We start from the raw sequence: 20,889 nt of genomic DNA, 5'->3' as shown, positions 1-20,889 counted from the left end.
GAAGGCTGAGATCTCTTGGCAGGGCTGTCCCCTCACAGCAGGGATAAGGGCCAAGGAACTTTCACTCACGTTGAGCTCCTTCATCACCCCACAAAGAGATCCCAACCCCTCTAAGCTGGCTCAAACACACCTGAAGAACACACCGTGCCAACACATTTTATGAGCAGCTACACATGACCTCACAGCTTGTGATGGTTTCATTGCGTATCCAGTCACGTGAAATGACTCCATGCCCTGAATGAAAAACCAATTATTTGTGCAGCCCATCACCCTAATACGACACACTTCTGATGCAGATGGACTCCATAGATGTCCCTGCTGCTGGGAGCCTGCTGGTCCCAAAAAGGAGCCTCAATTATCCTTGCCTCAGGAAGGGATTAGACATGCAGATGCTCAGCCAAATGCCTCCGATGTGTCTGTCCCAAGGAATTCCCCAACCTTCACTTGATTTTCAGGCCAAGTCCTGCACAAACTGATCTCTGTGTGTCCTTGCCCCGAGGCTGAATCAAAGCCACGTCATGCCAGACACGAGGGTACCACATGGCAGGACACAGTCTGAAGTGCCCTCAAGCTAGGATGATGTTCAACCCCCAGAATATCTCCCTCCACATCAAAGGCGCTCTCCTCCACTCACCAGCTCTCTCATTCATAAATCAAGAATGTTTGTTAAATCTGGAAGGGCTGGACCAGCTGTGGAGACACATTGCTGGTGTCCATACAATAAAATTGCCTATGGGTCACGAGTGCCCGCGTATATTCCTGTGGCATTCCTCAAGCCTAGGCCATCTCCACATGATGCAGAGAGCACGAAGCCAGTGATGCAGATGGGATCGAGCTGATGATGAGGAAGGGAGGCTCGGCAGCTCCGGGTCACCTCCCGAGCACACATGCTGCCCCAGGGCAGTAGGGTACGGGGGTGAAGCTTGCCACATCGCTCTGCAGCTGCAGATTCCTGCCGCCCGTCCCACCCCCACCTCCGCAGCCTTCCTGGCCAACCCTTCCCTTCAGGGCAACGCCAGCCAGAGGTACAGCCAAGCCGGAAAAAAAAACCAAACCGCGGCCGATTGCTCAATGGGAGGGTGCAAGTTGCAGCGTATCACATCCCCCATGGATTGCAGAGGTATCGCTGCTGCCGTCTTACCCAGAGAAAGCCCTTTTTCTAATATCAGGCTTTTGATAGCATCTTTTTTTTTTTTTTTCCATACAGCAGGGAGTGTTTCGGCTCTGCCCAGGAAGTGCAGGCAGCGCTCGATGAGCAAGGAGAGTACGTGCAGAGGAGGAGAAGCCCAAGAGCTTCACCCTGTCCTCACCTGGTGACTGTCAAGTCCCCATCTCACCTCCTCGTCCCCTTCTGCCCAGGGACCTGCCACCACACATGAGGACTCCAGGTCTGTCTCCGCTATCAAGCTAAGCTGTCCAGTTGTCTTTACACTTACCAAAGGAGTAGAGGAGAGATTAGGGTATTTAGCTTTGAAATCAAACAAATAATTGCACAGGCTTTTTGCAAACAGATCAGGGTTGGGAGGTCAGAGTGCGGCTGGTAAATCTCAGCACTGCTTGCTCTGACTAAATAATATTAGACCAAGGATAATCAATCATTTTAATCAACAAAATTATTTATAACTCCTTAGAGCAAATAGTCAATTCTGCTAGCAGCTGCCAAGAGATGGCAGGTAGTGTAACGATCCACATACCTCTAATTCCCCTGCGCTAGATACGGATTTACTTCTTTGCATCACTGGATTTACTGCCACTGAAGACTTGCATTTGCAAGTACCCAGACCCCTCCTCTCCTTCCTCCCTCTCTGTGGCTCACAAATACACACAACAACCCCCTGCAGCTGAAATCGAACCCAAAGTAGCTCGCAATATTCACTGCACACTCCCAGCATCTTCCCTAGGCTAGCTGCATCTCTCAGCACAGCACCACTTAACAGGAGGGGAGAAAGAACCAGCTAAGGAGAAGAGGCAAAAGATGCTCAAAGCAAAGGACCTGCTCTCTTTGCTTTGTTGCCTGAGCCAGCCCCATCTCCTCAGTTCCCCAGGCTGCCCTCAGGGTTGTCACTCCATTAATGCCACCAAATGACACCTCCACCAGCACCATCCGTGTCCCAGCCCACAAACAAGAACCACACACGCTCTGCACCCACTGCACGTTGAACATTTCCACCCGCCAGCCCTCAGACAGCCGTGCTTTGCACGGCAGCAGATGACCCCAGCAGCCACAAACGGGGCAGGATTTTGCTGGCTGGGCTGAAAGCTGTGCAAGCAAAGGTATTGCTGGGGCAAGGCGAACGAGGGTCGGCTTCACAACGGCCTTGGGGCCAGGAGGGGACAAGGGACAAGGCCATCCCTGCATGCTGCCTGCCAGCCTGACACTGTTTCACCTCCCTGTCCCCAGAGAGCGAACCAAGCTGCTCAGCTCCTCGAGTGATGGAGGCCAGAAAGGGCCCTGGGAGAAACCTGGGAACCAAAACTCTCCAGCCCATGCCAGAGAGTGCCTCAGAAACACCGGTGTCAAACCAATTTCATTTCACAACATCCCTGGAATGATTCTCCTGGTATTATTTCTTTTTAAGCAGACAAGGAAATGAAAGCAAAGAACAAGGGTATTTTCTCAAGCACACCAGCCAGCTGAAGAGCCCCAAGATTAAGCCTCCTCCATGCCAGAGCAAGCACAGAGCTCCTGGGCTTTGCCCCTTCTGGGCCACACCATGTAACCTCCAGGTTTATCAAGCATCCCCATGCAGGAGAACAAGGGTTTTCCCAAATCATCCCAGGAAGGTCTTTCCCAGCTCCGACTTCTAGGAAAGGGACCAGTGCAGAGATTGGGCCAGACAAAGCCCTGGGAAGATGAAGAAGGTGGGAGTGAGCTGGGGAGGGCAGCCAACGATGAACTGGGCTGTCCCATCAACTTCAGTCATCCCCATCCCAGAGCCAAGGGTTGTCCAGGATGGGGATTATGTCACCTATTGGCCTTGGCCCGGAGAGATGGGAAAGTGAAGGGCAGGCAGGGATAAATCAAAGCGGCTGGAGGTGCTCGGATTTGTCCAGAGGAAGCCTGAGCTTGGAAACCTCAGTGAAGGCTGGCGGGGGGAGAGAGGCTGAGACACTCACAGCCCTCGCATCCACCCTGCGCGCAGCATCCGGAAGCTATTAAGGAATTACAGCCTCTCTGGCCCCGAGCCTTCCCCGGCAGAAGTGCCTGGGAGCAGATGGTGAAAGGGCTGATTGAATTCGGCTGCTCAGGCCAAGAGGCTATTAGGAGGAGATATAAATGGAGGAGGGGGTGGAGGGGGTGTCATTTGGCGACTCAGGAGCCGGGAGCCCCTGCCAGGAACTCTGGGAATCCTCCACCGACCGTAACAAGCTTGGAGGAGCTTCGGCAGGGCCTTGCATGGGTGGCTCGGGGGTGCGAGCCTCCCTGCTGTCCTCAGCAGCTCAGCCCGGAGCTCCTCCTGCTTAGGGGCTGGGGTGAAATCGTAAGAATATAGAGAGTGGGAGCCACAGGCTGGTTCCTCTCCCCAGGCATCTCCATCTCCAAAGGCAGCACGGTCGCCGCGGTGGACGGGCACCCTTCCAGGGAGGCAGGACGCCTGCAGAGACCTGTGTCCCTGCGGTCACAGCCCCAGGAGCCGTGTCACAGCTCCCGAGCCTTGATCCGGGTTGTACGAAGGAGGTAAGAGAGCTGTCAGCTCCGCAGCCCTGCCCGCCCACGAGGTCAGCCTTCCTCCCAGAAAAACGCAGGTTTGCAAAGATTCTCGATTCCCAACCTGGTCTAATCCTGCCCGTGGGAAGACACTGGGCATGGGACCAGACCTCCCAAAGCGCCTTCAGAAGGGGATGGGACTCAAGTGGCTCTGGATGGGGAGGAGGTGGGGAAAAAAAAGCCAGGGTGAGAGAGACACATAGGATGAAATAAAGTCAACAGGCAAAAAAGCATAAATAGGGTTCGTAAATCATCCACGGTGCCAGCCCAGCCGAGGGCAACACTGGTGTCTGAGTAAAAACACTGAGGGAAGAACCGAAATTGCCTGAGGGCAATGGAAGGGTTTAAAGCCCTCCCTGGGAAGTGGGGGAAGAAAAAGGAGGAATGACCCAAAAAATCCACAAGCTCCGGGCTCCCTGCCCTGGCAAGCCAGCTCCGGCTCCCCACACCCCTGTGCCCCGGGTGGGGACAGGCACCGGCTCTAGGGCCCCCAGGCCACCTCCTGTCTCCAAATCCATCCCTCTTTTTCCAAGGGAGAAAGGTCCAATAAGTCCCCCTGGGCTGCCTTGGCTGACTGCCCTGGCTCCCCGAGGTTGGGAAATCGGGAGCCTCGTCAGGGCTCTGCTGGAGGGGCGGGCACGGAGCGCTCCGTGACCGTAAGGGGATCTTTTCGGAGCAATCTTTTCCGAGACAAGTCATGAGATTGTTTCTTGCCTGGAATTTGCTCCCGTGGCTCCCATCGGCTCCGGACTGCTGAGTCAAGAGACCGCCGGGGCTGTGCCCTCCAGATGAGTAAATAAATTGCCATGGGGAGTGGTGGGGCAGTTGGCGGGGGGGGGAACGGCGCCCTGGCGGGGCGCGGGATGAAAGCAGGGAGGGGACCTGATGACTCCTCGAGCCTTCGGCCGGGGACGCAGCCCGATTTGGCAGCCGGCTTCGCTCCTGCTTTGCAACGCACTGAATTAGTCACCAGATTAGCGAGCGCAGTTACACACGCTGGCGCACAGCTGTTTAAAGGCACACTATCCCTCCACTTTGCTTTTTTTCTGGGTTTTTTTCCCCCCTTCTTCCTTTTTTTTGTTATTTATTTTAAAATTTTTTTAGGCCCAAATCTGCCTTTCAATGAGTGCTTAGGACAGGCAGCCTGCAAACTCCTGGGGAAGCCAAGGAAGAGGCAGCTCTCGATCACAGCCTGAAGATGCCAAACGGCTTGGGCTAACGGCGAGAGGGCTGGTCCAGCCCCCACGGGACCAGCTCAGAGCAGGGACAGCCCCTACTCCCTGCCGAGCCCCCTTCCCTCCTCGCCTTGTTGATGTTACGCCAGTCCGACAGGCAGCCAGGTCACTCTATAGGATCCATATGGCCCCGACTGCTCGGGGCTCGGTCGTTTGAAAGCAGGAACGCGCGAGAGTCATCCAGCTCGAAGGCAAAACAGGCGCACAGCCGGGGCCTTTCAAGTTGCAAGCTTAAGAGCCAGCTTCAAATCTGGAGCCGCTTAAAGGGATGGAAACCAGCCCCAGTGACTAACCACCCTGCCGGGCCACGGCTACCGTGACAGCTCTGAAACCCCACTGCTGACGCTGGAAAGCGAAACTTTCCCAGCGCCGCGGCGGCACCGGGCTTCCCAGAACCAGGGACAGCCCTCTGACATCAAGCCCAAATTTCTTCGCATCCCTTCAAAAGGACGGGTCTGGGAAAAGCCACAGGGTCAGGGCACAGGATGGGGAGCCACGATGCTGCTACCGACCTGCCAGACTCATCTGCCGCCTGTGGCTGACGCTGGGGATTGAGTAAATGAGTTTTTCCCCACTTCCAGCTGCAAAACGAGGAGGAATTGTGTTTACTGACCTCATGAAGCGGTCTGGAGAGACAGAGCGGTTGGGTAACATGCCTTGAGCATTTTAAAAGAGAAAGCACTTGGCATTGCATTTTAAAGCTGCTTCTAACAATAATGTGTAAAAAAAGAAAAAAAAAAAAAAAAAGACCCAAATTTCACGTGTTCCACTACATCTTTTTTTAATTTTCCAGTGGAAAAAGCCAGGAGTACTCAGCTTTTGCAAGTTGTTTCTCCTGACGGTTCAGGTTTCGGTAAACAATTTCTCAAAACTAAAAGGTGACAAAAAAACCCCTTGGTGCTTCCAGAGCACTGACCAAAATTAAGTGGTTTTGCACAAACACATGCAGACACCTATGAAAAAAAAAACTTTCATGTGGGTCAAAAAGCCACATTTTGATTATTTTGATAGATGGTGCTGACAGAGGTGAAAACAAAAAAGCAACAGAAAACAAACCCCAAAGCGCTTCCCAGTGTCCGGCTCCAGTTTCTGGGGTCTGCTGGCTGCAACATCAGCAGCAGCTTTCCCTTAGTCAGCAGTTTTATCCAGAGACCTCCAAGGACAGCCCAGGAGTGGCAGCGTCCCAGTGGAAATCCCAGGCCAGGACTCCAGCCACCCTCATCCTGCTGTGCAAGACACCTGGTTCCTGGAGGGATGCAGGGCTGAGCCGTTCACCTCCCCCCCCCCCAGTCCAGCTCCCAGCCCAAATCAGAGTCAACCAGTACACCTAAACTGGAAATCCCAAGAGGCAGATGGGTCCTGGCCTGCCTGGTGCTGTAGAGGAGCTGGAGAGGTGCAGTAGATCTTAACACAGACTGTAAGAAAGCCTAAATACTGCATGTAGAGACCTGGAGCACACGGCTGGGGATGCTCCCACATCCCTGCTGCAGCATAAGGGAAGCACCATGCCTCAGTTTCCCCTAAAACCAGGTCTCATCAAGCCTTTCTTCAACATCTTTTGGGGTCAGAGGCCCCAAAAGCATGCTGCATTTAAAAAAAAAAAAAAAGCTGAGTCCCACTGGCTGGCTTCTCCTGCGCTCCCCACCAGCCATCTGAAGAATGCCTTGGAATCACGTCAAATATTTGAAATGAGATGGGGGGAGAGGGGGCACGGGGAGGGGAGTGCGGGGGGAGCCGCTCTGCTTTTGACTCAGTGTCTGGCTTCTTTCATCAAACCCACATTCCTACTCATGCCATCACCCTCCGGGAAAGTGCGACAACATACATAATCCATGTGGAGCCAATTTAAAATCCCCTCCGTGTAAGAAAATGCATTTCGTTCATTAACAAGCCCTGAACGCTTAGCTGGGGTTTGGAGCCAGCCTGCAGCTCCACAGCCACCCCAGCAACACGGGTCTTCAGCAGGGAAGGTTTCCTACGCCTGCCTGGGGCACAGCCATGTGCCACGGGAGAGCAATTCCCCTGCAAACCCACCCAGGGTGCTGGGGGATGCTGAGCCGGCACGGCTCAGTCCACCGGACACTTGTTGCAGCCTGAATGACGCTGGGTCTTCTCCACCAGCCACCTGAGATGGAGTTCTTTGCCTCGTCTGGCTTTATAGGAAAGGTTTAACAGGAGCAAAAAACCTGGAAAGCAGTGGCTTGCTGGAGCAGGGGATTGCTGCTATGTCCGACAGCAGCCGCGAGATGATGGGGACGGGAATTACAGCCCCAGAGCCCCAGCAGCGCAGACCCAGACAGAGCCCTGCGACTTTGCACATCCCAATCCACACCGGGGGCTGCCGCCAGCACACAGCCAACAGCTGAAGGCTCACGGTGACCTCTGATCCTCCGCTCTCATTCCCAAACCAGAGGGAGCCACAGAAACAAGGGGATTTTCCTCTCTGGGAAAGCAAGCTGCTATTTCTTCCCTGCATTTGTAATATTTTTCTGGCAGGTTGTATTTATCCGCGGGCCGCGTGGCTACAGGAACCAGAAGCGGGACTGAACGGTGGCGTTGCACCAGCACAGCATCCTGGCAGAATTTTTGCAAGCAACAAGACCACTTTGCACCATGCACAGTGCGGGTCGCTGGGTGGAGGGAGCCAGGCATCGACAGCAGTTTGAGACAGGCCAAAAAACTGTGCATGGTCAGCAAGACCAAGGAGCGGTGTTGGGGGAAAATAAATCACCTGCCCGGTCCTGTACATACAGATATTGCCCCAGTGACTTGATGGGGACAGAAGAGCAAAACGGGCCTCAGATTTTTGCTGGTTGAGTAGGAAAAAAAAAAACCACCCAACGCAAAAACATGTAGTTTCATCTCACAGTTCAGAAAGAGGTGAGCAACGGTGGAGAGCTCTGGGTTTGCCCCCCAACCAGGGCTAAATAAGTTACTCTGCGGCACCCACCACATGCAACAAGGGAACAGAACAGCTTACAGCACTTCCGAATGCAAGCGCCGAAAGCTTTTGCCTTCATCTAAACACATGCAGCCTTGCAGAAGCTCAGGCTTTGCATGCAAACATTTGCAGCCTGTTAATATTACAGGCTCTCAGATCTGGTGGGTGTCTACAATCGAGATATGAAGGCTGAGCCTTTCAACCAAATAGCAAACTGAAACCACCCTTTTTTTTTTTTTTTTTTTTTCAAATATTTATTTTGTCACCTCTCTGGACCTGACATGAAATTATGTATCCCCTCAGCAGGCAAGTCCCTCCGGTGTTCAAGGAGACATTCAGGCAGGTAAAGCGACTTGCAGATTGGCACATTTTCGCATAATTACCACCAAAGCCTGCAGCAGTCACAGGCACAACTCAAACCTGGGCAGCTGGGACAGACAGAAGCAGATCTCTAGGCTGGATGTGCAGGGCCATACAGTAGGACTGAGCGCAGCTTTACAAGGGTCACCTTCGCATCCAAGACCACTAGAGAGCCGTTATCTCTGGAGCCATCTCACAATTTTGCCATCAGCAGGACTCAAGTGGCCCCCCCCCCTCAAATTCCACTGCACCTGGGAAAAATGTAGCAGCTTGTAGGAGAATCAATAAATATTTATTGTTTAACCAGCAGTATTTTGACTGGAGATGTAAGCATGGCCTGACGCCAGTGAAACCAGAGCCTTCTTGGCCAGCGCTGCAAACAAATTTTTTTCTGTATCTAGTTGGAAGACTATAAACTACACAATGAAGGCAAAAAAAAAAAAAAAAAAAAAAAGAAACACAGGCAGTGAGCAGCTTAGTCACGGAAGAGGAACAAAAGAGCTGAGATGTATAACTATGTCGTGGGTTAAAAAAAAGGGGGGATGCAGGCCCAATTTTTGGCTGCGAGACAGCTGTACAGTTTCTATCAGCTACAGATTTGTCCCACTGGCTTCTGCAGTGATGAGGCTTTACGCTGGATCAGAGCATATATCCCCGGCTTCAGTGGAGCTACGCTGATTTAGACAAGCCGCAAACCGGCCCGTAACTTGCAGCCGAGAAGCAAATCTGGAGAGTCAAGTGTCGACCTACGGAGGCACCCATAAGGAAGACCCCAGTTTCTGTGGGGATCCCCAAACTCACAGTGCAATGAAGAGTCAGGCCCTGGCTCCAGGGGCATTTTAATGCTCAAGTAAGGCTGATCATCCCCACCTTCTTCACTTCAGGTAGCCCCCTGGCACCATCTTACCAAGGGCCTTCCCCTAAGCAAAACTTGTAAGGCTGGAAGATGCCAGGAGCTTCATCCTTTGGATCCAGTCCAGGGACAGCAATGACACTTGCTCTCCTAAACGATGTCATTTGTTCACCTTGTGCCCATGGTGCAAAAGAAAAAGACCCTTTTTCCTTGTCTGGGACAAATCCACCTGGATTTGTTCCTTTCTTCCCCAAAATCCCAGCTGATACTGGTACCACAGCCCTTTGGGATGACAGATCTGCAAGTTTACATCCCTAAAGTGTATTCAGACAAAAGTCTGGTCTTACTCACACCTACCTCTTCCCGGAGTGCCTGAGATGTATCTGCTCTCACCCAAACAGTAACTGGTGAAGAACAAACACCAAGCCACCTTCCATTTTGCCACCAGCATCGAACTATCACCCCAAGGTCTAACCACAGGACAACCTTTACACCCTAAACCCTGTCCCTTCTGCCCCCCCCCAGCTCAGCCACACGGCAGGGATCCATCCAGGAGGATGCAAGTCGCTGCTTTTTCACATCAGCATACTCAAAAGCTGGCTTCCCTGGTAAAACCCAGCGTACCACAGACCCAGGGGAGAGCTCCCAGCTACTTGTTGCCTGCCTGCCAGCAATCTGCTATGGATTTGGGAGAGCACGATGGCACAAGACGTGCTCATCAGCTCGCTTTGGAGAGCTCAAGTGCAGCATTCCAGCATGAGACTGTGTTATCCCTTCATTTTATAAAGCCTATCAAAGCATGTCACGCCATAATTACATGGCAAATTAGCAGCCTCTTCGTGTAACAACACTGTAATTACACAGTTGTTACATGCTTTGGGGAGTTTATGATGAAAAAGTGGAAGGAATGGGGCTTCGGTCCTTTTTCCTAGAAATCTCACTCCCTGTCCCCAGGTTAAAAATGCTGTAGTCAAGGATGCATTTCAGTCAGTGTATGGATTTGCCTTCTTTCCACCTCTTTTCACAGCTCTGTCCTTTAAGGAGACAGAAGTTGTCACTAAAAAAGCTGGAGCTGGTGGCAGCCAGGTGCAGACAGTCCCCTCCCTCCTGGGAAACTCTCATTCCCCCATCCTAGCTGGATACCACAGTAATGGGCATTCTGTAAGTGCATAGAAAGATAATTGCTCTTTTTCAGTTCAAATTCTCACCTCCTCCACAGGCAATCAGCATCGAAAATGCCAGAGGAGCCCAAAGCCCTCAATTTATTAGAGTCTCGCCCTTGTTGGCTGATTCATGTGCACACAGAGCAATCCACAGCCAGAGCCGGGCTCTCTCTTACCTCTGCTGTTAATGCAGACGGAAAAGCATTCAGAAAGATGCCGGATGCAATTCTGTGCATCCCTGAAATCACTTCACCTTTCAGCGCTTGTTTCCCTTTCCCGGGCTTTGCTGGGCTTCCAGGCAAACACTGGGGCATTTTGTGTGCGCCCAGCCCGTCTCGGCGAGGACAGGTAAATGCTCTTCCAGTACAACTGATGCCGAGGAAGGGACAGAGGAGAGAGAAATGCCGCTGTTCTGCTGCTGAGTTTCATCCCATACGCAAAAACATGACCATGCAAGCCACCAAGCCTGATCTCCAAGAGCAGCAGGGAAACTGAGTCACCCTGTGGCTGACACAGCTGTAGGGACCAGGCGGGAGGCCGAGCGCTGTGCAAGGATAACGCGGGGTCAAACCTTCCTTTTCGGAAGATGTTCCAAGTCCCTGTGCACTCTTATCCCCCACCAACTCCCCTTGAACGGGCTGATCCAGCTGGGATCCAATTCTGCGCACGTATATACAGACCTGGCAGCAAAGGTACGGCTGAGAACTTGCCCTCCCCAGACAAGACAAAGGGAAGGATGAAGAATTCCATCCTAAAACCATAATGAAGACGCATAAAGCTGCTACCCTGCAGCAAGGTACTGCGGAGGAGGGTATGCATTTGCCAGAACACTCACTTTAAATGCAAACTCCCTTATTTGTGTGCATTGAAAGTGAAAGCAAAGGAGGAAAAGAAAAGATTGACCTGGCTATGGGAAGGGGAAGCGGTGTGATGCAGGCAGGTCCTACATCCGAACACACGCTGCGTAGAAGCTGTCCCTGTACCCTGCAGCAACCGCAGCAGGAGAAATCTTGCTTCAGCCCTGACCCGACATTGTCCCAAACCTCAAACAGAGGGAAAGGCTCTTGCCAGATAAAAATACACCCCTGGGATGCCACCCACACACAGGCCAGTGGAAACAGCACGTCTGTCTCCCAGCTGTCCTCAGGGTACACATGGGAAGCGCCGAAACACGCAGGGTCCTTCCGTCGCCTAGCAGTCCGGATTTCTACACCCCCTGTGCACAGACCAATTCCACTTTTCATGCCAGGCAGCAACAAATCCACAAACCCACCACCGCGCCTGTAACACACCTCCAGAGAAAGGAAGCAAAGAGCCAGCCCGGCATCTCTGCCTCACCTGTGATGCCCAGCATCATCTACCTTGTGGGACGCCTCAGGGGCAGCAAGTCACCTTCATTAGCAAGAAATGTCCTTGTCTCTCAGTACTTGGGAGTCCCAATTACCCGCTGCCAGCTTGCAGCAAGGATTGAGGAGCTGCTTTTTACTCTGACCACAGAGAGCAAACAGAGCTCTGCAGAACTGGAGGAATCAAATTGATTTGTGGAGGGCAGCGTTCACCACTCGCAAGGTTAAGTTCCCGTTTGGGTTGATTTTCGCACGGTTTGGGTTTTTACCATCTGAAAAGAAGCCGGTAAACTAAGTCCCACCAACCCACTGGTGGCTCAGTCGTGTATCTGCAATCAAAACTGATGCTACCATCTACTCTAACAGACCCTTGTAATGAAAACCCACACACATACAACTTGTATATGAAAGGAGAAGCCCACCACCGTGGTTTTTTGGCTCCTGACCTACTCATCTCACTCACACATTCTCACTGGCAACAGCAGGGGGGAATTTGGCTTTGGAAGCTTTGTACAACTTCACATCCCTTTCAGGTTATTTTTAAACCCTTTGGACACACTACAAATCCCATCTTTTACATACAGAGGCTGCCTGCACGTGTGGGTTGGAGCAGGGTTTTATTTCAGGGGAGTGAGAGGGGGATGTACTGTGAGCCCAATGCATCTCTGCAGTTTTACGGGGCATCAAGCACCTGGCACATTAAACATCTTGCACAATTGAAAACCTATGTCTGTAACGACTCTCCCCTCCCTTGCGTACGGTTAACCCTATGGATACCGTGAAGCAAATCTGCTTTGCTACTTGCTGGCGTGTAAAGGAACAAGGGGCTGGACTCCTCAGCGAGGCCAGTGCCCATTTTGAAAAGATGGGCAACGGGCACATGTGGTGGCAGATTCAGCAACCGGGACCAAGGGCTGAACGAGCCGTTGGGGAGCAGTTAAGTCCTCAGATGCAGACCAGAGAGGAGTAAAGTTACATCCCATACACATGACGTTGCTGGATCCCAGAAACATAGGCTAGCAGCACCCACACTCCTTCTCTCAACATCAATCTGACCAAGCAAGAAAGCTTCAGCGTTCTCTAAAAAGTTCGAGGGGAAATGAGGTTAAGCCAGCTAATTGACAACATTGACCTTTCTGGCTCACAGTGTTAGTGCAGCCACCAAAACAGAAGCGACTGCAGCTGAAGTCGATAGGGAGTCAGCTTTTTTTTTTTTTTACCTTTTTGGTTTTTGTTTTTCACAGTGCTCTTCCTGCCAAAGTTTAAACTTTGGGTCAACTCTAAAACTTGCTTGCTGACATAAACTGCAAAAAAGCTTTCAAGAAGACAAGAAAAGGAACTTAAGGCAGCGTGAAACACTGAGTCCTCACTTTAGGCACAAGGCAATTACATTGATCCAATGCTCAAACACCTAAACAACTGCAGACGCCTCTGTAACATGCTCTCGCCCATGCCAGGAGGCGTGTAAATTTAAACAGATACTTTGGTCTGAACTGAAAAACAAACCCCACATCCCCCCAGCCCTGCCCTAATGGACCAGGGGTTCCTTCCTATCCCATTTTCTTAAGCCAACAGCCTGCCGCACAACCCGGAGCGCAGGAATCGGTCCCGGTAAATGTTCTTTTCACCAAAGCTTTAGAAAATAGGCATGAACGGGTCTTCAACTCCACCAGAGCCTCTCATTTAACCTGCAGAGGTGCTTTGGAAAATCATCCTCAGCGTCCCCATTGGCATTTTGAAGCCTGGCCCATCAGAGCCTGAAAGCTAGGCTCAGCCTTGCTGTCAGACACCGAGCACCGAAACAGCTACAACCGGTGACTGGGTCCTCTCCGTGGGCAGGTAGAGCAGGAAGAGGGATCATGCGAAAGCCCCACATCGTGTGGCAGATCCCCCAGGCGTGTGCTGACTTACTGGAGCTCCCTACAGACAAGCTGATCCTCCACCAGCAGCTATTTTAAGTCTGAGCGCCAAGCCCTGCGCCGCTCCGGCCCCCCTTGCACTCCAGCAGTCAGCTGTCACTTTATTTCGCAGATGCAGCCTGAAATCATATTGCCTGGCAGGAGCTGAGCCCCTTTTCTGAGTTTCCTAGAAACTTGCTAGCTGGCAAAGAAACGCACAACTCCGATTTTCTTCGCCGCACCGGCGCTGCCCAAAATCCAGCAAACCTCCACTTCAGCGCAGTGGGAATTACAGCAGAGAGAGATGAAGCAAGAGGACTCATTCCACCCTCCCCTGTACCCAGAAAGAGGTGTTTTTTTTTTTTTTTCCCCTGCAGGCCCTCCAAGCCCCATCCTCTACCTCGACTGAGCAAGGCAGAAATCAGTTGAGCGTCTGGGGTCAGCAGGCAGTCAGACGACACCAGTATGTGAACAACAGCCCTTATTATGGTAAAGGCTCAACTATTAGCGTTAACCACAGCCAGCAGCAGCTCCTTATCGCTACAACAAAAAAACCCACACGCCTCGTTTCAGTAAGATGTTGCTAATCTTCCCTGATAGTTCCTGCACCCTTCCTCCACCCATTTCTCCAGCTCCAGAGAGGAGGGGGTGGGGGGGGGAGGAAATCAAAGCAGCGGGCTTTCCTGGTTTAAACGTGGTGTATCTAGAGGAGGTACCCCTGGAGTTTTGTTTCCCAAATACCAGGATTGCTTGGACCACACCAGACATTTCCAGCGAGGGATGGGGGGAACGTACATCCCTGATAAGGGGCTTGTGCAGGGCTGCCTGCCCCGGTGTGGGTGACCCACTCGGGAAAAGGTGGGGGTGTCCCAGGGAGCTCGTAAAATAAATAAAAAAACAAACCAAAACCAAACCACAAGAACATCCGAGTGCATCTCTCCCGCCTCGCAGCCGGAGGTGCTTGCCTACATGCCCGCAAGGATGCCAGAAGCATGAGAAAAGGAGACTGGAGGGGCGGCGGGTTGTTTTTTAAGAGAAGGGGTGTTGGGGGGGGGGGGGGGGGGGAAGGTGGAAAGTCTTAAAACTGCTCGGGAAGCAAGTTCGCCTTCCCCCAGCGGTGCTGCGGGGCAGAGCCGGGCGGCAGAGCCCGGGCGGCGCCGCTCCGCTGCAACTTGGGGGGTGCGTTTCGTTTTTCCTTCCCAAAGACAGCCCCCCCCCCCCCAAAAATAATGATAATAAAAAAATAACTCAACCCTCCCGGGCAGATATTTCCGCATCATCGCCCTCGCTGTGGAAAAGGGAGAGAAGGGATCCAGAGGGCGAGGCTGGGGGGGGCGCGGGGGGGGGGGGGGGGGGGGGTACGGAGGGGAGGGCAGGGCGCTCACCGGGGGACGGGAAGAGCTCGATGTCCACCTTCTCCGTCTTGATGATGGTCAGGTCCACCGCCGCCTTCATGGCTGGGGCAGTGCCGCGGCGGTGTCGCGCCGGGACCGGGGGGGCGGCGACGGCTGAGCCCGAGCCCCGCCGAGCGCGGAGCGGGGCGCCCGGGCAGCGGCGGCCGGGCGCCTGCCTCCCTCCCTCCTCCTCCTCCTCCTTCTCTTTTTCCTCTTCCCTTCCTTCCGCGCTCCCTCGCTCCTCTCTCCTGTCCGCTCCTCCGCCGCCCCTTCCGCGCTCCCTTGCTGCCGCTCCGCCTCGCCCGTCCCCCGCCGCCGCCGCCGCCGCCCCGGCCCGGAGGGGAGGGCGCTGGGCCGGCCCCGAGCGGTGACAGCGGCGGGGAGGGACCCGCCTGCCCCCGCCCCGGAGGCGGCCCCGGCGCTGCGGGGAGCGGAGCCGGCGCTGCCCCGGGGGCCGGGAGAGCGGCGCGGCCCGGGGAGGCGAGAAGTGCGAGGGGTGCGGGGTGATGGGTGGTGATGGGAAGGGGGGGGTCAGCGCTTCCAGCATAAAGTTGGGTGCTGCAGCACCTCTGCCGCAGCTTCCGTTTGCATCCCAGCCCCAAAACACGAAGGGAAAAGAGTTGCTGTTTTAGCACGGGAAAACGCCGCTGGCTGCAGGCGGAGCCGCCGCGGCCTGCCGAAACCCCGTGTTTATTGAAAGCAGGGCAGCTGCCTTCACCCTGCCTGCTTGGACACCAACCGCCACCTTCCACGCTCACGTCACCCCTTCATGCTCACATCACCCCTTCACGTTTGCATCACCCCTTCATGCTCGCATCACCCCTTAACACACACATCACCCCTTAACACACGCATCACCCCTTCATGCTCGCATCACCCCTTAACACTCGCATCACCCCTTCATGTTTGCATCGCTCCTTCACACTGACATCATCCCTTCCTCCACGCTCACATCATCACAGGCGCTGCTGCCCGCTCGGAGCGGCCAAATCCTCTCCCACCCGCAAGCCAGGGCGCAGAGAATGGGTGCGCAGACGCACTGTCATGTGGCGAGGGGTGACGGCCAGGGGTCCAAGGACATGCTTTGTACAGGTGGGAGGCCGAAAAGTCTTGGGAACTGACTGGATAAAACACATCTTAAAGATGCAAGATGAGCATCATGCCAGCATGGCATGAAGTTAACAGAAGAATATCGGTTTTCACATGAAATATGTTTTATTATATTTAGGTAGCACAAACTTCAGACCACAAACGGCAGAGCAGAAGGGAGATTATGACTCACAGATGTCAATTTACCGGTACAAGTGTTAAAAAAAAAAAAAAGAAAAAGTCATTAGCAACGCGCCGTTGTGGTTCTCTCACTCTGAAAGTCTTAACAGTCTCCCGCACACTGGCAGAGACCGGGCTGCTCTGATCAAAGATGGGCTCAAATGAACATCCCGGTTGTAACGGGGGAAGGAGGCAGCCACGGGAATGAGCTGCCGGGGTCCAAGGCTGCTTGCTAATCCATAGGATGGACCAGGGTCCAGCTTGCAAACACCATCGAAACCTTCGAATGCACTGAAAGATGAGCCGCAGATGCAAACGTAACAGCTCAGGATTATTTCTAGCTTCTTCAGCAGTGCCTTTCTCAGTCGCCTAAGGCATATTTATGGAAGGAAAGTTCATGTAACTAAAAGAAGCTGCGAGGCGGCGGGGCCAGAAATTGAGAGCCTGATTCTGGCACGCATGAGCAGCCGGTCTTACCCAGGTGGATAGCTCAAGACACAGCCAGCAGGAAGTTTGAGAGCTAGCAAAGCTGGGCAGGCAGTCAGCTCCAGCTGAAAGTTCACCTTTCAGGCACCTCACCCATTGACAAGCCTCACATTTCCAATTTTACAGGCAATTTTACTTGCAAGCTTAGTTATGGGCAACCTAGTCCTGCATCAGCGGAGCAGGACCAACGATTCGCTGTGTGACCAATATATAACCTCCTGCCACCAATTCACGTGGGCTTTGGAGAACCTGAGCTGTGCTCAGGCAGGGCACAAGGTTTGAAACCTCGGGTGGGGGGTCCTTGGTTTGAAACCTACCACAGGAATGAATGTGGAAATCCAAAAGTGAAAAGAGGACAGTTGTAAGGATCAAACTTGGTCACCATTGCCGCTCCCTGTACGGGATAATGAGCTTACACCTGCCCTTCGTTTTGGGTTTCTTTCCCCTCTATCCCATACAGGATGGACAGCAATGATTGAAGGAAGAAACTAGAGAGAGAAGATTTAGCAGAACATTTCCAGTTGAAAATCAAAAGGGGATTCAGGAGAAACAGCTGCCTTGCTGTATGATCCCTTCCAGAGCAGGCTTGGGAAGAGAAACCTGATGCAGTTATCGCAGCCTGAGAGTCCTTCCCTTCCTACACTTCTTTCGGCACGCTGCAAGCTCCCCGGCGAGTGTGCAATCCTGCGGCGGGGCGAGTGTGGGAGAGTGCGTGCCTGTGTGCGCGCTGGCGCGGGGGGGACGGGTTTACGCAGCTGGCTGCGGCGATGAAGCCATCAGAAAGCACCTGCGGTCCCAACCGTATTGAAATGACCCCAGCGTTCCCCTCCCCGATTCGGCGGCACTCGGTAATCCACCCTGCTCGGAGCGAGCGCAGCCTCCTGCAGCAAACCACAATCCCCAGACTGAAACAGAAGAACGATGTCGCTGGGGCTCGCTCGAGCGGGCGCTGACGGGGACGGGCTGTCAACACCATGTAGGAGAAGGCTCTCGTGAGCAGAGATGGTCCCGGACAGAGCTGCTGGTGGGATTAAAAGCAGCACCAGAGGAGGCAGCGCCTGCCCCTGCGGTGTCTGTGCTGATGCATTTGGCTCGGCCTCTCATGCAAGCGTTACGGTCTTAAGGATTGGCTGGACTCCAGTGCACCTGTAATGGGGCTCCTTCTCTTCTGGACCAGTACAAAGGCTCTAATAAAGACCTTTCTCACAGCTTGTGTGTTTTTTATTAGGAAAGATACACACGCTCTTGGCATCCCAGCTCAGCCCCGATCCCACAAAGCCGACGACACTAAGCCACAGCTTGGTGCAGCATGGCTGTGGCGAAGCTTTGAGCTTCTCCACTCCCCTGCCTCACTCCCCCTCCATGCTCCCCCAAACTTCTGTTTCATTTTGCTTGTGCAATGTACGGCAGCGCCTACGGGTGGGGAAACTAGCAATGCTTCCAAAAGTAGGACCAGGTCTAAAACCCCCAATGTGGAGGAAAAGAACGGAGAGGCTGCGGACAGAGATTTCCTCCAGGGCAGCTGAATGTCTCCTTCAAACTCCACTCCATTCTAGCGGCTGCCTTAATTTGTGTTCACTTCAGAGCCTGCAACATGAAAGCCCTGGCTCTGAACTCCAGCTGAGCCGCTCAATGGCTCAGTGTTCGCAGAAGGCATGGAAGGAATCCATTGATTAGTTTCTTCAGCTGGGATGTGACCATTTGGAGTCCAAGACCTGCCAAACATGACTTCGCCTCAGCAACTGGTTCCTATTTGCTGCTTACAGGCTTTAGAAAAATCTTTCCTCTTCCACATCCAAGTCTCACCCTCCTTTTCCATTCTGTCGTTACTCAACCTTAATATCTATTCAGGCTCTCTCCTGGTGAGGGAGGATGCTGAGTTGCGGAGAACAGCCCTCCTGCCATTAATATAGCCAAAAGATTTTGCCGTTGATCAGAGATAACCATCTGCCCTCCCTCCACAATGCAGTCCGACTGTTTTTCAACAGTTTGGAACAAATAAAGGACAGGCAGTAATGCCACATTGTTCCCAGGGACGCTGACTAACCTTGGTTTAAGAGAATAATAATAATTATTCATTTAGCATTGAGGAAAAGTATAAGGAGACCGGAGCTTTGATTTCCGAACACGCAGTGAGGGCAGGACTGCTCTTCCACGACCTCTCTCCTAGCTGGAGCCGGCTCTTTCCCTTCAGCAGGGCCAAATTCGCTCCTGCCACAGCCCTTTTGCAAACGGGCAGCTGCTGGCTCTCCTTCAGATGCTACGGAGCTGAGACAGCTTCTCCTCTCTCTCAGATGTACCCATTCTCATTACAGCAGGCTCAGGATTAGGTGTTACCAGTAGTCTGGAGAAGGAGCTTTTCCTAGCACCGCTGCTACCAAAAACGCGGCCACCTCTGGGGTGAAATACAACGGCTACGTAATAACACGGAGCAACACCACCCAGCTGTTATGGACAGGAAATGAAGAACACCATATCCAATTAAAACTGCAGGGGGATATTTATGGCAGAACATAATTAGCCAAATTGGAGCCTTCCCCAAAACTGCCATGGGATTTTTAATGACCACAAGCGGTCAGGGCTATGGTTTGATGTTTTCTCAAGTAAACCATATCCAGAGGGCACGAGACAAAAATCAGGAGCAAAGGGGAAGGGGAAAAAAAAAAAAGTGTCGTGCAATTCCAGGGAGAAATGGAGACATGAAAGGATTTATCGTAAGGGGGACATTGTTGGAAGGAGCAGCAGCCACCACTCCAAGAAAGGAAAGCGCAGGGAGGTGGCTCTGGGTGTGGAGGTGGCCCTCTGCAATGAGAGGAAAGAGCAAACAGCTGCCATAACCATTCCCCAGGGAGATACCTTTCCTGGAATTTAAAACGATATGAAAAATTCTTCCAAGCGCCGTAATAGCTGGGAAGTATTTGAGTTGTTTTACGCTGGCAAAAAGGAGGCTGGATTAGTAAGTCCTGTGGTGGCTACAGCCTCCCCTTTTTGACTAAGCAGTGGGCACGGAAATAGAGCTAACGTTAGTCAGGACGTCCTGCGTGTGCCCCCCGGGCTGTCTGTCGGGCAGGCAGGCTGCCCTCACATCTAGCATTTATGGCCAGGAGTTGATGACCATCACGAAAGAGTTGGCTCCTCCATGACCCAGCTGGCTGTGGCCTCTGGGGTCCCCTCGCTGCTGCCCGCTACAGGGCTGGAGTCACGGAAAGTCCCCATCCTCCGTGCAGTCTGCACTAAAAGCAAGTTTCTGTTCAGGCTGCGGAGATCCAGACTTCAGGCCTCGGCTCAGCCCCAAGACATCCCTGCCACAATATCGTCCTCTGATTGCCCTCCAGGCGCGAGCAGAGGAAGCCGCCTCCGAGCCTCCCCGACTCCTGCTCTCATTAACTTCCCAGTGGAGATGGCTCACAAAAGCATCTTTGTGGCCAGCTAGGAGTCAGAACTCCAGTGCGCACACATCCCCGCATGGCTGCGAGGGAGCGACAGCTCCGGCCCACACGTCGTAGGTACCTCAATCAACAGTCTCGGAGGCTGCTTGAGCATCTTCAAGTGCCTCCTGCTATTGGTTTCCCGGAGGTCCCATGCTGATTCATAACCTGATTAGCTAATCTGGGCTCGAGCAATGTAATTCTGCCTTGAATTTCGTTGGCGGGGGGTGCTGTCACTCACTTGTTACCCTGCTGGAAGAACTGGCTGGATGGAAAATCCTCGTAAGCTGTTCTGCAGCGCTGTTTGCTCTCGGTATATTTTCCCTTCCCTTTCCTCCTCAAGTAACAGCACTGAGTTCTTGGTAAATATAACCTGAGGATTTTTGCTGTTTAACTCTTGATATTCACAATTACTCTGAGCACGCACAGACAATAGACATCAAACCTCACCTGGAGGACCTCTCATCTTTGGTCAGATCTCTTGGGCAGCCTCCTTCATTGCAGAAACAAAGGCAGCCAGTTCAGACTTAAGCAACACATCTCTGCTTGCGACTTCACCCTCGGCATTCACCGATCTCTGGCAACAGAGGTTACTGAACCGATTTCTGATGGTCCTTGAGATCCCCTTCCCTGGGACACCAGTGAGGGATTACGAAGGAGAGACAATGGGATCACAAAGGAGAGGCAATGGGATCATTGCTAATAAAGCAGATCTCCTGAACAGCTAGACTGTATTCACTAACATTTATCTGCTCTTTCAATCTTTCAAAAAGCCACCACCAACAAAAATACCCACTGCTTCAAGAA

At 52.9% G+C, this 20,889-nt stretch overlaps 1 protein-coding gene across 3 annotated transcripts in view; it reads right to left on the bottom strand.

Annotated features, from left to right (window-relative positions):
• ETS1 (ETS proto-oncogene 1, transcription factor) overlaps positions 1 to 20,889 on the bottom strand; it is a 78,234-nt gene that overhangs the window by 33,531 nt on the left and 23,814 nt on the right. Inside the window, exon 1 of one of the 3 annotated variants that reach the window (XM_074894922.1) lies at positions 14,891 to 15,179. The exons of the other annotated variants lie outside the window; for them this stretch is intronic. Within the exon in view, the coding sequence (XP_074751023.1) occupies positions 14,891 to 14,960 (70 nt within the window). The 5' untranslated portion in view covers positions 14,961 to 15,179. Of the gene's footprint in view, positions 1 to 14,890; positions 15,180 to 20,889 lie in introns of those variants that run through there. 3 annotated transcript variants of the gene reach the window in all.

The sequence above is a fragment of the Strix uralensis genome, chromosome 26, assembly GCF_047716275.1.
Source record: "Strix uralensis isolate ZFMK-TIS-50842 chromosome 26, bStrUra1, whole genome shotgun sequence".
NCBI classification, from domain to species: domain Eukaryota; kingdom Metazoa; phylum Chordata; class Aves; order Strigiformes; family Strigidae; genus Strix; species Strix uralensis.
This window is presented reverse-complemented; position numbering and strand designations above follow the sequence as displayed.